This window comes from Sesamum indicum, linkage group LG8, assembly GCF_026168435.1.
Source record: "Sesamum indicum cultivar Baizhima isolate 11 linkage group LG8, ASM2616843v1, whole genome shotgun sequence".
Classification (NCBI taxonomy): domain Eukaryota; kingdom Viridiplantae; phylum Streptophyta; class Magnoliopsida; order Lamiales; family Pedaliaceae; genus Sesamum; species Sesamum indicum.
The window spans coordinates 2090144-2106039 of NC_142664.1; the positions used below are offsets into that span (position 1 = coordinate 2090144).

Below are 15896 nucleotides of genomic sequence, written 5' to 3' on the forward strand. Positions count from 1 at the left end.
CAACTCGCGAGCATTAATTGGGGTTCGGGGGTTTCTTTGCTTCATTATTGATAATACACGGACGTAATTGATAATTTTATTTTCGCAGGGGTTATTGGGCGCAACATTTTTTTCTTTTCTTTTCATATGCATCCAATTCGACATCTGATTTGGAACAAATGGAGCCCCGGGTTGGCGAACCCGCTAGAACAGGATTTGCAACCCCGGGTGTGGGAACCCGCTAGAACAGGATTTGGAGCCCCGGGTGCGGGAACCCGCTAGAACAGGTTTCGACCCCTTTCAACTGCTAGTTGGAGCACAAGGATCCACGACAACGGCAAGCACAACACACACGACGACTAAATTTCTTCCACGTGTTCTTTCAGCCACGCGTCGCACTTTTATTCGCTAGAGAGCCCTCCGCTTTCCACCTCAACTACCCCTACAAAAACCCCTCCACAGTCTCCATGGATGCTTGGAAAGCTCAAAATTCCACAAACATGGCGACGACAAATTCACTCCGCGCATTGCTCCTCCTTTCCCTGTTTCTACTCAATTCTTTCCAGTCTGAATCGGCAGTGGCGAGTATAGATCTCGGCTCTGAATGGCTGAAAGTCGCCGTCGTCAACCTCAAACCTGGCCAGCCCCCGATCTCCATCGCCATTAACGAAATGTCGAAGCGGAAGACGCCGTCTCTTATCAGTTTCCACGCGGATTCCCGATTAATCGGTGAGGAGTCTTCGAACCTCCTCGCGCGTTACCCCAACAAGGTGTTTTCCCATCTCCCCTCCCTCCTCGCGAAACCCTACATTTTTACGCGAGATTTCCTCAGCAAGCTCTATTTGAGTTACGAGATTGCCCCGGAGGATAAGCGTGAGGTGGCGGTTTTCAAGGCGGAGGCTGGGGAGTTTGGTAATTTCACGGCGGAGGAGATGGTGGGGATGATACTTAAGTACGCGGTGGGGCTGGCGGAGACTCACGCGAAGACGAGTTTGAAAGATGTTGTGATCACTGTGCCACCATTTACAGGTGTGGCGGAAAGGAGGGGACTGCTGACAGCCGCGGATTTGGCGGGGCTGAATGTGCTGGCTTTGGTGAATGAGCATTCAGGGGCTGCTCTGCAGTATGGGATTGATAAGGATTTCTCTAATGGATCGAGGCATGTAGTGTTTTATGACATGGGGGCGAGCAGTACTTATGCTGCATTGGTATATTTTTCGGCATACAATGCTAAGGAATTTGGAAAAACTGTGTCCGTTAATCAATTTCAGGTGAATTCTTCTTAATGGATGTCATTTTTCATATTCTTAAGTTGTTTCAATTCCTTTATGTGATCCAATTGTGTTGATACTTGGTGTTTTAGGTCTGAGTTCTCATAATTGCCCTTCTGGATAGCATGGCACTTGACTGTTTTTGGTGGTTTTGCTAGAAGTCACTCAACACGTTAGAATCTGCTGAAATGTTAAGATGTTTTGTTTCTGTCTGAAATTAAAAGATTCGTGAGGCCGTGAGTATGACCATATGCAGCCAAACGTTGATTCATTTATATTACTTATTGACATAACATCATTGCATGATTCATTCTGGAGATTTCGGGAGAAATAACATCTAACATATCAAAGTGAAATTACAGAAGTTTGTTGCACTATAGTACTACTGTGGATATTTTGACATTTTGGTGGTTGGCCAGGTCAAGGATGTCAAATGGGATGCAGAACTTGGGGGTCAGAATATGGAATTGAAGTTGGTTGAGTATTTTACTGATGAGTTCAACAAACAGCTTGGAAATGGGGTTGACATTAGAAACTCTCCCAAGGCAATGGCCAAATTGAAGAAACAAGTTAAGCGCACCAAAGAAATCTTGAGCGCCAACATGATGGCTCCAATATCTGTAGAATCCCTTTATGACGATCGTGACTTCAGGTTAGCCAATCTTCATAATATGCCTCCTCTCAGATGCAAGGAAAGATTTCTTAATGTTTGATGTTTCATTCCTTCTGCTTCTTTTATTGGAAAGAAAAGAGAAAAGGAAAGAGAAACAGAAAGTAGAATCGTAGAATATCTTTGTTGATGAAATTACATTAATCTTATAATCTATTTTCACCATTCTTGCCGGTTGCAAAGTTTCATTTATTTCCTCTGTCCTTATAGTTCCTAAAGCGGTCCACAATACACTGGCATCCCTCTTTGCTGTACATCTCAAATCTTTAACTACTCTTTTTTCTCTTTTTCTAATATTTATTTCCTTTTTCTCATTGATGAAAACATTATAGCTGGTACCTGTTTGACTATATTACTTCTATGACTTTTGATCATATCAATCATATGCTCTGCTACAGTCAACTATTTGTGTTTGAATATTAAGTAAACTGCTGTTAGATTTCATCTTTGAAGAAGTCATGAGGTTTATTTATTTCTCATCCATTTACAGTTTTTACTAAAGGAAACACAGTTTGTGCAATTTCTACCTACATGCATGTGTTTGATGGGTCATGAATCTCAGTAACTTATCGTGCCACATATGCTAGTAACTTGTGGAGCAATTGGATTATGGATTCCATATTCTGCTTATTCATCATTCCTTCTGGGTGAAAAATTTTCACGTCTGTTTGGAGGAAATCAAAATTCCTTTCATTGAGTGTCTGACCTACTTTATATATACAACTCCTACCATGTCATATAGTAGCACCTGTCACTTGTTCCTTTGTCTTTCCAGCAAAGCACTGCAACTATTAGTTCATGTATTAGATCTGATGAGGGAACAATATTTCTTATGTTTCTTTTGATGTTGGCCTGAGGTTGCATGGTGGATTCTTTTGTAGTTATCTCTATTCTTCTGTCACATTTGAACTTAGTGATATCTGGCCTCTGATCTTGTTTGCCTCTTTTGAATTTTTTTTTTTTTATAGGAGCACAATAACACGTGAAAAGTTCGAAGAGCTTTGTGAAGATATTTGGGAAAAAGCTCTTGTTCCTCTAAAAGAAGTTCTCAAGCATTCTGGATTAGACACTGATGATTTATATGCAGTGGAGTTGATTGGAGGTGCCACTCGAGTTCCAAAATTGCAGGTCTTTACCATCTGATGTTTACAGTTACTATTTTATACGGATGTTGAATGGAAGCTTCATTCATAGAACTTTTGCTAACTTTGTCTTAAGTTTCTGGAAATATATTTTTTTCACATGACATTCCTTAGGTTTAGAATATTGAGGAGAATTTTCAGTTTTCTGTTTCTCAGTTTTATGCCATTTTATCTTGGCTGTGTTGCTAATAGTAACTGCTGATTTGCTCTTAGAGCAATGTCAAAGCATATTTCAGAAGTTTTTGTCTTTTATAGATTGGTTTCTATAGTAATTAAGGATTTGAGTTTGACCGGGTAATATGTTTCTACAGGCTAAGCTTCAGGAATTTCTTGGGAGGAAGGAGTTGGACAAACATCTAGACGCTGACGAGGCTATTGTCTTAGGTGCCTCACTGCATGCTGCAAATTTGAGTGATGGAATTAAATTAAACCGTAAACTAGGAATGATTGATGGTTCTACCTATGGTTTTGTGTTTGAGTTGGATGGTGTTGGTCTTTTAAAAGATGAAAACACCAGACAGCTAATTGTACCAAGAATGAAAAAGTTACCCAGCAAGGTAAAGAACATTTTGGATACAGAAATTGGTATATCATTATCAATGGTATCAATTTGATTTGCTTTTACTTCACCGCAGATGTTCAGATCTGTTGTTCACAACAAGGATTTTGAAGTTTCACTTGCTTATGAGAGTCAAGATCTGATACCACCGGGTGCCTCTTCTCTTGTGTTTGCACAATATGATATCTCAGGTCTTACAGACACTAGCGAAAAGTAAGGGTTATGTTGATTAAAATCTGATTTTCATCCAATCCGAAAACTTGATTTTCTCAATGACATTTTCTGATGCCCTTGCAATTTCCAGGTACTCGTCACGGAACCTTTCCTCTCCAATTAAGGCCAATTTACACTTCTCTCTCAGTAGAAGTGGTATATTTTCCTTGGATCGGGCAGAGGCTGTCATTGAGATAACTGAATGGGTAGAAGTCCCAAGAAAGAATCTCACTGTGGACAACTCAACCTCTGCCGCTGCTTCTGCCAACAATACCGATGCTGATGCTAGGGATGCTCCAGAGGAGAATAATGACAAATTGGAGACAAGTAATGGCAGTGGTAACCTGCCAGATTCCAGTGCTAATGAATCTAACACTGTGGATCTTGGTACTGAAAAAAAGCTGAAGAAACGAACTTTCCGTGTTGCCCTTAAGGTATTTGATATTGAACAACTTTTAATTAAGAGTTATTCAATTCTGTATTGTTTTGAAAATCCTGTTTGTATGTATCATGTAGGTTATCGAGAAGACAACAGGGCCTGGAATGCCTATCTCAAAAGAATCTTTTGCTGAGGCTAAACGTAAATTAGAGGCATTGGACAAGAAGGATGCAGAAAGGAGAAGAACAGCTGAACTGAAAAATAACCTGGAAGGATACATATATTCTACTAAAGATAAGGTAAGAAGTTTAGTTTTTGTTTATGCTGAAGGGGGTCCACATCTATCATTCTGCTCTTACTAATTTTAGCAATTTAGATATTAATGGATATCATTTTAGAACAGTTGAGGTCTCAATCTTCTTGCTTTCAGCTATATTTGTTATATACTTGGTGGATATATTACTTTAGCCTAATTTAAAGGTTTGATGAACATGCTACTATTACTGCCATGTCCATTCCCTAAGATTATTTGCTGATGTTGTCTTTGCATGCCCTTATGATTCCCCATTTATAGCTACCTTAGAGTGCGGCTTAGTGCGAAGGTGAAATCCCCTTGTTCTTCCATGCCTAGTGCTATTTTTCCTTTGTTCATTATCTTCTACCTGACAATTGGTATGCATAGTTCATTGACTTTTATTACTTGGATTAATTTACTGTTTGTTGTTTGTGCTTGTGATTTGGTTTTCGAATTTTATAAGCATCTTTTGAAAACCTTTTGAACCTAATAATGTTGCATGTAATGTGTTGATATAATCAGCTTGGATCTGAGGAGTTTGAAAAAGTATCTTCTGAACAACAGCGGCAATCTTTTATGGAAAAACTTAATGAGGTTTGTTCTCTTTCTCTCTCTCTCTATATATATATATCTATGTATCTATCTATATATGTGTGTGTGTGTGTACTGGTGCTGTCCTCTCTATTTTCATTTTCTCACTTTCTAGTCAAGATTCTTGTTAAAATACTTGTGGAAATCATCCATTGATTCAGGTGGAGGACTGGTTGTATACTGATGGTGAAGATGCTTCTGCCACTGAATTTCAAGAACGCCTAGACATGTTAAAAGCTATTGGTGACCCCATATTCTTTAGGTTTGTCCCAATAGGCGATTTTAAATAGATTAGTAGCTCTTACATGCCAGGATGGTGGCTCTTACAAAGAATTATTTTTTTTAGATATGAAGAACTTACTGCAAGGCCTGCTGCATCAGAACATGCAAGGAAATATCTTACGGAGTTGCAACAGGTAAATTAATTTCATTACATAGTTAGAAGCTTTGAAAGATAACGTTATGCCACATAGTTGGACAATTATGGGAAAGATGTATATCCGTGATAAAGATGCAAAGTAAAAATGAAATTGTTTCCCGATTTGGTTTGCCTTAGTAGAAAGTCCCTAGAAGAATGGATGATGATAATGCTGCAGAAGTAGTGGTTACAGTATTTATGTGAATTTGCAGAGTTTGTATAATGAGAATTGCAGGGAACCTCTAAATGCTATAAAGTGTTGCGTGTGGTTTTCATGCAAACACCAGAATGTTCGGAGAACTTAATTGCTGCATGTTTATTTTTGTTATTTTCTCATAAAAGCACTACATAATTTTTCAGTTTGGAGACGGCTCCTTGGTTTGTTAAGAAAATTGATTTTGTTGGTTTATAAACCGTGTTGGCTGACAAAGGCAGAATATAAAATTTTGCAGGCCTTGGAGAAGGCTATAAATCCAGTTAGTTTGACCCTGAGTGCTGAATTTCATTAGAAGTTTACATTTCATAGTTTGATTGATAAAACCCAGTAGAATAAAGTGTGACGACTTCTTTTGGTGTTTTAACTGTATCACTGAAGATTCATGCTCCAAAAGTAGAAGTTCATATTCATGAATTGCATATGCATACTTGGGGCTTTTATTACGTGATCCATCTCTAACTTCTTGTTTCTGTCGCCCAAAAATTTCAGATTGTGCAAGGATGGGAAAAAAACAAATCTTGGCTGCCACGAGAGAGAATAGACGAGGTATTCTTTATTTCATATTTCACAAAGCATCCATACATATGGGGAGGGCTCATATAGACAGGAATACAAATTTTTGTACTACCTTAAGAATGGAAATTTAGACATCTTTTTCAAATCTGTGGTGTCTAGGTTATACGAGAAGCTGAAAAGTTGAAGAATTGGTTAAGTGACAAGGAGGCAGAGCAGAAGAAGTAAGTTTTATATTTTTTCCATATTATGAGCTATTTCTCTGTTCATATGACTTCTCTATCATCTTCTTTGGTTTTGATGTTGTTGGTTTATTTTGTTTGTTTCTTTCTGTTTTCTCATTATGCTCTTGGAAAACAATACGGATACTTTAGAATACATTGATTTTGATCTATGGAAGCCATTTTCTCATTAAAAACTAATTATAGGTTGTATTCATTCTTTTTGCCTGACAGGTTTATAACTTTCTTTTCATTTTTAAGATAATAATATTGCTTTTTTCCCTAATAAGTAATAATAATGACATCTTAGTTCATTTTCTTCTTCTTCTTCCTCTTTCCTTTTTGGACAAGAGAATGTTGTTAATCTGTAGTTTCGTCATCTTGTTTTAGTAATTTGATTCTCCTAAAAGAATAGGAATAAGATGGTTTGCAGCATGAAAAATATATTTGAGCACTACACCTTCACAAGAGAACAAGTCTGGAGCAAAATATGTTGCCTTTTCTTCCACTTATAAAAAATTTAGTTACTTCTTGTTTCTCAAGTTGGCCTGCATCTTTTGTTTCCTTTTTCTCAAAAGTACTAACAAAAATGTTGTCTTCTTGAATAAATAGTAATAATGGTTTTGCAGGTCCTTATTATGTGGTTTTTGATAAATAAAGGGAGAATATATATATTCCTGAGATCTTATATCTATGATTAAAATTCTTTTGATCCCAGACTGACATGCAGTGACAACACACCGACAGGAACATGGAGATACAAGGTCTTCAAATTATGATGTAATCATGAAACTACATATGATACATAGGTGGATGAGATTTGTGCTTTCATGAGTAAGGTGTTATGCATTTAGAAGCAGCTATATGGAGAGAGGGCAGCAGGTTTTTAGGGTAGCCCACTAATTCAATTTGGCTGGAGACAATTAGTTCATGGGTAGTAGTTAGGTCACATAGACAGGGTCTGGTCTGGTAGAGGGATTTTGCTGCTTTAGTACATCATGCGGCGAGTTGCGCAACAAACCAACCCTTAAGTATCTAATGCAAGTTGCCTGATGGACTAACCTTTGACTGTGCAAACTGATAGTACGCATAAATAATTCATTCTGTTGTATTGTTAGTTTAAATTTTTGACTTCCTACTTTTCTTTTCTTGGATTATTCTACTGTTATTAAATTTTTATATTTTCATTTACAAAGTCCTTAATGTCACATTTTACAGGACTTCTGGATTTAGCAAACCAGCATTCACATCTACTGAAGTATATGGAAAGGTTCTAGATCTCCAAGACAAGGTATTTGTCTATATTTTGTTCTTACTGGTGCACATATACGCAATATGATATGGTGCACTCACTAAGCAAGCCTTGAATGTATATAACTAACCACTGCTTATTTGTTATTTTATTCTCAACCCAACCGCTTTGGAGATGATTCCCTCTACAATTTTGAATTGTAGCTGCTGAATAGTTGTAATAGAAAGTAATACTTACAGAAGGATTGACCTAACTAACAAAGATTTTTGGTTGGGAATAAAAAAGTCATGTCCAAAAGACAATAGTTACTTGCACTTAAGAGTATGACATACTAATCATGGAAAAAATGTCTGAGTTGTTCATTGGCGTTAATTCATGATCATGTTCATGGGTGTAGATTGCAAGCGTTAACAGAATCCCCAAGCCAAAGCCAAAGGTTGAGAAACCCGACAAGGTTGAAACCGAGAGTGGTGGAGATAAAGCCGACTCTACATCTGGAGAGACGTCGTCAGAAGACCAAACCACCAGCAATTCAGACAATGTTGCTGATGAAAAGGCAAATGCTGAATCCCAGGGTCATGATGAGTTGTAATAATCGTCATTTAGGGAGATACAAAACCAAAGCTGACAATGCTTCTGCAATACATGGACAGACAAACAGCATTGATATGATAACTAGATGTAGAATCAAATGTGGTTAGAAAGCATAGAGTTGAGCCCAGTTTTTGATGGTCGTCTTTTTCCCGCGATCCCTGGGATTATTAGCATTGTGCTTTTGTTATTTAAGATGACCTTTCTACTTGTAATATCAAACCCACAAGGAATTGTTGGTGGGCATATCATTTATGAGCCATTTTGGCTATTGAAAGAATTTTGTTCTACTCAATGCATAACATGTGATGATCAAGGACTGTTAAGGTAGTACGGTGCACTGAGAATCATCCAGACTATTGGAGATCTTTAATGAAATTTCAGGTAACGCTAACTTGAATCGAGTTTTGAATTCTTCTGGTGATTGTGTTTTTCCGGTGTTACATGCTTCGATTTTATGACTCCTCTCTTTGTTTTATGATGCTTGGAAGAAGAAATGCATGCAACTCATATGTTAGTACTGATACCTGGAAACAATTATATATATTCTTGGTTTGTGACCAAGTTTGTGGGTGTTTTAAATGTACGTAACTGAAATTCTCATATTTGAACTTAGAAGAATGAAATGTGCGCGTGTTTGGACAACAGGTACAGGACTAAACTTATTTGATGGAACTAAGCTTGTTTTCTGCAACCACCCCAAAGTTAGGGGACTAGCTTTGTTCCCGAACTGTTGCTTTTTCAATAATTTTATGCTTCACCAAAACAATATCTGAAGATCATTTAAAAAGTTGAAATGTTGCATGGCAGATGACCAAATGAACCTTTCCTTTTCAGTTCTCACAACAAATCTGTCCCTCAGCGACATCAATCATAGATGTGGCGATTTTGTAATGTTGTAGCATATCAATGTATCTGGACATGTTTTAATTAGACGTATTTCGAAATGTTTTCAGTAGATTTGATTGCACGCTAAATCAAGTGTCATAGTGAGAAAGAGGGCACTAACAGGCCTTTCAAGGAAGAAAAACGAGCAACACAACTCACATCAGCAAGAGTTATACTGAAATTCCATCACTCATGCAATATGCAGCTAAGCCACATTATACATAGAGAGTAACCATTTTACCACGTCTTTCAAGATTTAAAGACAACACACTCATTTCTCCAGCAGGTAAGTAACCTTTAGTCACTGTGATCGTCTGTCGTATCAGGAAAATAACACTTTAGACGCATTCTCCAAGTAATATTTAGTCAGCCAAATTAGCGAATATCAACAAGAAAAGTATCTTTCAGCCATTTTTTTCTCAGATCGAACAATAACGAGTTCTGTACAAGTTCATATCACTTGACTCATCTAACCCGAAAATAAACCAAATAGATTCTTGCTCAGTGAAGCTACAAAATGTTGCAAAACAACTAATTCCTTGAGAAATAACTCTCCTGTTTCCATTCAGAAATATCTCAAGGGACTTTGATAAACAAAACTATTGTTTAATTATCATAACCATTTAGGTGTTCCTTCTGCCATCTCCATGCTATAGATAAACTTTCTTCAAGATTTGTGAATCTGGCTGTCCAGTTGAGTTCATTGTTAATCTTGGAAGGATCACTGTAAACTTCAGCATAATCCCCTGGTCGTCGGCTAAGGAAATCCACCTTAATGTCCACACCCGTAGCCGTCTTACAAGCTGCTACAAATTCCTTTACTGAACTACCTGTTTTCATATTATTCACCAAGATGTAAACCCCATGCAAGTATAACAGGAGGATTCAAGTCAATCTCGTCAAGCATATAGAGTTGGAAATGGATGTCGAACCTTTTCCTGTTCCGACGTTGTAGATGCCAACTTTTCCAGGCTTAGCATGGGCTAAAGCTTTCACATGTGCATCTATCAGATCAGTGACATCAATGTAGTCTCTTACACAAGTTCCATCTGGAGTCTTGTAGTCTGTTCCTCTTATCTGCAGCAGTAAGAACAGGAAGGACCTTATTCCATAAACTCTCTTCCAAGCTTAAGTAAGTAAACTTTCGCGTTTATGTCTAGAAATTCTTAACAATCTTCAATCCTATCACACAAATGATAACAGGTCCATACTTTCAACAGAGCTGTAATCCTAAAAAATGAGAATATTGTTAAGAAATTAAGGTTTACTAGCAACGCCCTTGAGGGTTGTCGGTATATAGCCATGAGAATGAAGCTACATACAGTTGCCTCTACCTAATGTTAATGTGGTGTGACCTACACCATCTTTTGGTTTTTTTACACCCTGCACTATAAATTTTCTTTATTATCTTGGTTGCTAAATATTTCCTCTATGAGTTGTACATGGGGTACTCGTGCTATGAGAGAGGGAGGGGTCTGGTTGGGAAAGGCGGGAAAGAGTACTGCAAACAAAAAGAATGGGGAAAAATAGGCAAGAAATGTAACAAACAAGCATTTATCTCTAAATAATAATATCGTACAAGAAATACTTATATACTCTGGCTATATGAAAACCAAATGGTGTGAAATTGTGAATTAAGTCAGATCATCAGTAGGATTAACTTGTAGCATGATCTATATCACTAGTGTTTTTACAATCAGAGCATATAAGAACTTTCAACAATGCTAATCTTTTATCTATATGATTTCTACACATGAGGTATTAGTGCCATGAAAGAACATGCCATATTTTATGTGAAGGACATCTCACAAACATCATGATTAATCACAAGAACTATGTACCTTCAGTCCTGGGATTATTCCTCTTGCAGCATCAAAACAAGCACCCGAAATTCTCCCTTGTTCTCGCAGTTCTGGTCGTGGAGCTTCTCCCAGCCGTCCCTCAGGATCCGAGCCAATCACATTGAAGTACCTGGTCACAAGATCGTACATCAGAAGTCACACTAATTATCATTATTTGTGTCAGAAATCTGTGTTGTTATCAGCATTTGTTGCAAGCCATATGCACATACCATGTTTGTTGATTCTTTCTAAGAAACTCTCTTTTGCTAATAGTCTAATCCTAAGCAGCAGTGAAGAGAGAAAAGTACGAACCTTAAGATCATGACAGCCATGTTTGATGTCTTTGAGAAGTCCAGTATTATATCTTCTGCCATTTTCTTGGCTTTGCCATATGGATTAATGGGGACCTGAACTTTGACAATAATTGACATGATGAGCTGATATCTATTCAAACTAACTTCAAATTTTATACTGTTTTCCAAATTAAAGTTCAAAATCAATATCCCATCTTATATTTTTACTCTCTTAGCACTTTGATCCATGTGACATTATGTCTACAGTAGCAAAACTAGTTGCTACTGGAAACGGGTAAAAATGTGAAAACTAGTTGCTACTGTAAACGGGTAAAAATGTGAAAACAGGATTAATCGTTTATAGTCACTCACTTGAGGCGTGGTTTCTGTAATTGGCATCTTTTCAGGCTCACCATATGTTGCACAAGTACTTGAATAGATCAATGTTTTTACTCCATGTTTGGCCATTGCCTTCACAAGCAACAAAGTATTTGATGTAATATTATGGTAATACCTGCAGAGGACCGATAAACCAATTATAAAGCAATGATCAAGCAGGGACATAGTGCACAGATGATTTGGGCAATAATTTGCTGACTTGAGAAGGTAAGGTCACTAGTAACATAAGGCATTTATTCCAATTTATAAACAAAAGAGTTACACTTCCATCATGTAAAGTATCGAGCAGAGGGAGAACGAGACATGTTCGTTTCAAACATAAACTCTATTGACGTCTGGACGAGTCATAATTGCAAGAGTCGAGAAACGAATAACTTGTGTCAAGGATAGTTAAATACCTTAGTGGTTCAGCTGTACTTTCACCAACATAAGCAACAGCAGCAAAATGCATAACAGCATCGAAAGCATTACGCTCAAATATTTTGTCCACCTAATGTAAAAGCTAAGGAAGAATTCCGTAAAGCAACAGTCAATTAGTAAAGAGCTAATTAGTTTGCATGGAGAAGAATAGGGAACGAGAGCTGGCAATGCAAGGCCCAACGAAATTGTCAAGGATACAGCCTCTGCATCTCCTAGATCTGCGTATACGAATTGGAGTCTCCCAGGTTCCGGATAAAGTCCTTGGAGAACTTTAACTGCTCCCATGTTCCCACGAGAAAGGTTGTCCTGTCAGAAAATGGAGAAAAGTTTCACTTCCGTTATCTCATACATAATCAACTGTTGTTGGCATGAACAGGGATATAATTGATGACCTTATAAAATCTTACAGGCATCCTAGTACGGATAGTTGATGGATGGAAGTTTTCCGTAATTGTAAGAAATTCTATTTTAGTACAAGAACTTGAGTAGCAGTAACATTAGAGCATTCTTCAAACCACATACGTTGTCTAAATGTCTGACGCCATTCTCGGGTTTGATTTTCCTTCTTATTTTTGCACACATTTCAGTATCTGTCCTCTAAATGTCTGACGCCAATCTATCCAACCATAAGTTGTCTACAGTATTCATATTATTTAGGAAAAGGACATACCAAAATAGTTATGCGGTAGGAGTCTTTAAGAAGTCTTAGAACAGCATGAGAACCGATATAGCCTGCCCCTCCAGTCACCAAGACATGAGTTACGCCAGCCTCATGCTGAGAAAACTGAAGATGCACAGGTGAAGAACATTAGCGTACAAGTAAGAAATAGAACACTTGAAAATGGATTTACCACTCTGTGAGGGGGAAAGAATTCTTATGATTTGCAATGGTTTCTGTCCCTTTATCAGAAAACATTTATGTACTTACCTGTCAGGTGTTCGGAGTACTTGAACTAAAACAGACAACAAGTCTGGATTCTGACATGATTCTTATCTATATCAAATCAATCGGTGTCTAATGCAGTATGCATTCTTTCCTATACTGTGTCATGATTCAAATTGAGTCTACGAGCAACTCATAGAGTATCTACTTTGAAGTATAAAAAAGAAAAGATTTAAACGCAGATGTTTGGTTTGCCATGTGAATTAGAGTACCTTGGTGGAGCCATTAATAGCAGCCGGCCGCTTCACCATGAAAAAGAAAAGTGCAGTGATGCTAGCAGCCAAGATAATTTTCCTTGTGAAGTTGCTCTTTCGCTTGTTCTCCATGAAATCCATCCCTGCAAGTGAAAATTTTATGATCGCAAAGCATTCACGAGGAGTGATAAAAACACGAATTGCATGTATCCAGTAAATGTTCCTGCACTGCTTTGATTTTCATTGACCATCCCTTCTCTTTATATTGTTTGTGGAATAGATTTGTCTTTTCTCAAGTGTTTCGGCCAAAGAAACATGCCTAAAATGCTGAGATTCTTGCTTGAATTTTCTGTTTGTGGTTCTTTTTCCTTCTTATCATGTAGGGCATGTAGGGAAATGTCAGAGGCTTTTTGCAGCCATTAAGAATAAAACATCAGGTAGAATGTATCATCTCTGTTTCATTAAGCTTCAGTCACAACCGGAAACACAACGGAAGAAACTTTACACCTTAACAAGAACTCTCTGAAATCCAAGATCAGATAAATGAATCTGAAATCAATTCATTTTCATCTCTGAATTCTTCGAGATTTGCCAAAGTTCGTACCATTTGTTCATGGAAGCTATACTCGAAGCTGTTTCCACCATGCTCCCAACATTTTCCTCATACACAACACAATCAAAGGTCTATCTTATTCCAATCAGTTGATAGAGATTCCCAGTGTCCCCAATAACAATTTTCCATGCATTTGATTTGAACTGCAGAACTCCAACAGTCAAGAAAACTAATATTTACCTTAAATAAGACTAAAAATCTTCAAAATCAATAAGGCAGCAGCACACAAGTTTCTTCCTATTATCTATACAATGAGTTACCTCATCACCGTAAAAGGAATATCACACTTCACTCACGAATCAAGCAAAAGAATCTCCAATCTTGCTATCCTATCATCTCAGGAGCAGAAAAGCACTTGAATTACCAAAAAATCCTGCCAAATAAACTGTCCTCTACCCCTCTACTTAAGAGCCTCTGAACATCAAATTTATAAAGATTAATCTTCACATGGTCTACTTCATGAAAATCTTTTCTTACCTTAAAATAATCACACACTTATATCAAGTTAACAAACAATACTTTAAAACTGAGGAACCCTTTTTAGAGAAATGAAGGAAAGTATCACACGACTAAAATCCATCGAAAACGGAGGGATCATACCAAAAAGCTAAAAGATTAGCAAAATCACAATCTTTTGTTCCACTTTTAACATTTCTGTTCAATCCCAGGAACCAATCCCAGATCACTAGCAAAAGGAAACTCCAAATGACCATGCAATCAGACAACACAAGGAGATTAACTGATATACAGTAAAAACCATTTATTGAGGGAAAAAAAAAAAAGAAAAGAAAGAAAAAAACTAACTTCTTTCAAGATTTTCATGAAAAAGGGCAGTAACAGAAACAAGGAAAAACATAATAGTGTCCGAATGGCTAATCCCTTACCAGAAAGAAGAAGAAAATTGAATGAAGAATAAATGGTGATCAGTACCTGAAGTTGATATATTTTCAAAGAAGACCGAATGAAGTGGAGAAGTTTAAACGTTTAAACGGCAATACTGAAAAGTTTAAACGTCAAAAGGGCTGCAAGAAACGGAAACTATGAGAATATTTATGTGTGTGTGTGAAGAAGGGTCAATGAGGAGAAGGTGAGCAAATCAGAACAGTGAGATGGAAGAAAAGTGGAGCATTTTCTCATGAGTATAACAAACAATGGACAAAGCCATGAAATGTGGAGACAACATACAATTGCACGCAAATATTGCCATGAATAACCCAATGAACCATGCATTCATATTTAGTCTGTGTGTGTGTGTGTGTGTGAGAGAGAGAGAGAGAGAGAGAGAGAGAGAGAGAGATGAGAGACATAGTTCAAGTCTTGTCTTGGAATTGATTTTTCTTCCCAAAAAAAACAAAAAAAAAAAACCTTAGGTCTATGTTTCAACTGAGGTTATATACTTAAATGTTGACTTTGATATTGTTGAATTATTCTTTGTTGCTTAGAAATTCAAGCAAATTATACAATAAGGTAGATATTTAATTAAAACTAGAGATAATTATATTGTTCTTTCCTAAAATTTAGTGTAATTATACAGGGATTCTTTGTGATTTGTTACATTTAGTACATTTGAGATTTGCTTCCATCAAACAAATAAGTCCCCAAAGGATTAATTAATTTTTTATTAATAAAAAATAAATAAATTATATAAATATAATTTAAATAAATGCTATAATAATAATATGACGAGTCATTGTTACAAACCACGACTCGAATTAAAAAATTATTTTTCTTAAAAAAAATCCACATGTCGTGATTGCAATCCGTGACTTACTTTATTTTTATTTTTTTTAAAATTTTGTTCAATTAAATTTTTTATAAATTAATTATATAAATTTAATTTTTAACAACATATTAAAGTAAAAAAAATTATAATATTAAAATTGTATTAATTTAAAAAATTACAATAAAGTATACAAATGTAATAGTGTATATTTTTTTGTACAATTATAAAATATACAATGAACTATATAATTTCAAATATAAAAAAATGTCCA

At 36.6% G+C, this 15896-nt stretch overlaps 2 protein-coding genes across 3 annotated transcripts; one reads left to right on the forward strand and one right to left on the reverse strand.

Annotated features, from left to right (window-relative positions):
• The first annotated feature begins 374 nt into the window (after nt 1–374).
• On the forward strand, nt 375–8606 carry LOC105167430 (heat shock protein 70 (Hsp 70) family protein). Its single transcript, XM_011087142.3, has 14 exons — nt 375–1250; nt 1670–1902; nt 2889–3048; nt 3374–3619; nt 3698–3834; nt 3926–4268; nt 4351–4512; nt 5031–5102; nt 5261–5361; nt 5446–5515; nt 6224–6280; nt 6410–6471; nt 7687–7759; nt 8118–8606. The coding sequence occupies exons 1-14, from the start codon at nt 447–449 to the stop codon at nt 8310–8312; spliced, it is 2715 nt and encodes a 904-aa protein (XP_011085444.1). The 5' UTR covers nt 375–446; the 3' UTR covers nt 8313–8606.
• Nucleotides 8607–9584: 978 nt separating this feature from the next.
• On the reverse strand, nt 9585–15172 carry LOC105167431 (putative UDP-arabinose 4-epimerase 3). Of its 2 annotated transcripts, XM_088883367.1 has the most exons (11): nt 14833–15172; nt 13894–14045; nt 13308–13432; nt 12823–12936; nt 12351–12458; nt 12131–12222; nt 11706–11847; nt 11353–11447; nt 11041–11170; nt 10132–10276; nt 9585–10029 (listed from the first exon to the last, which is right to left on the reverse strand). In XM_088883367.1, the coding sequence occupies exons 3-11, from the start codon at nt 13428–13430 to the stop codon at nt 9806–9808; spliced, it is 1173 nt and encodes a 390-aa protein (XP_088739493.1). In that variant the 5' UTR covers nt 13431–13432; nt 13894–14045; nt 14833–15172; the 3' UTR covers nt 9585–9805. The 2 variants fall into 2 exon arrangements, with proteins under 2 accessions (XP_088739493.1, XP_020551554.1); XM_020695895.2 differs by lacking the exons at nt 13894–14045; nt 14833–15172 and adding an exon at nt 14787–14806.
• Nucleotides 15173–15896: the final 724 nt, after the last annotated feature.

Bases quoted from the DNA above. Each gene is read 5' to 3' on its own strand.
- LOC105167430 (XM_011087142.3), top strand. From the start codon at position 447: ATGGATGCTTGGAAAGCTCAAAATTCCACAAACATGGCGACGACAAAT. The intron at 4,269-4,350 runs GTATTTGATATT...TGTATCATGTAG, and splicing joins CTTTCCGTGTTGCCCTTAAG to GTTATCGAGAAGACAACAGG. The intron at 5,362-5,445 runs GTTTGTCCCAAT...TATTTTTTTTAG, and splicing joins GGTGACCCCATATTCTTTAG to ATATGAAGAACTTACTGCAA.
- LOC105167431 (XM_088883367.1), bottom strand. From the start codon at position 13,430: ATGGATTTCATGGAGAACAAGCGAAAGAGCAACTTCACAAGGAAAATT. The intron at 11,448-11,705 runs GTGAGTGACTAT...GTCAAAGTTCAG, and splicing joins TTACAGAAACCACGCCTCAA to GTCCCCATTAATCCATATGG. The intron at 11,171-11,352 runs GTTCGTACTTTT...TCTTGTGACCAG, and splicing joins ATGGCTGTCATGATCTTAAG to GTACTTCAATGTGATTGGCT.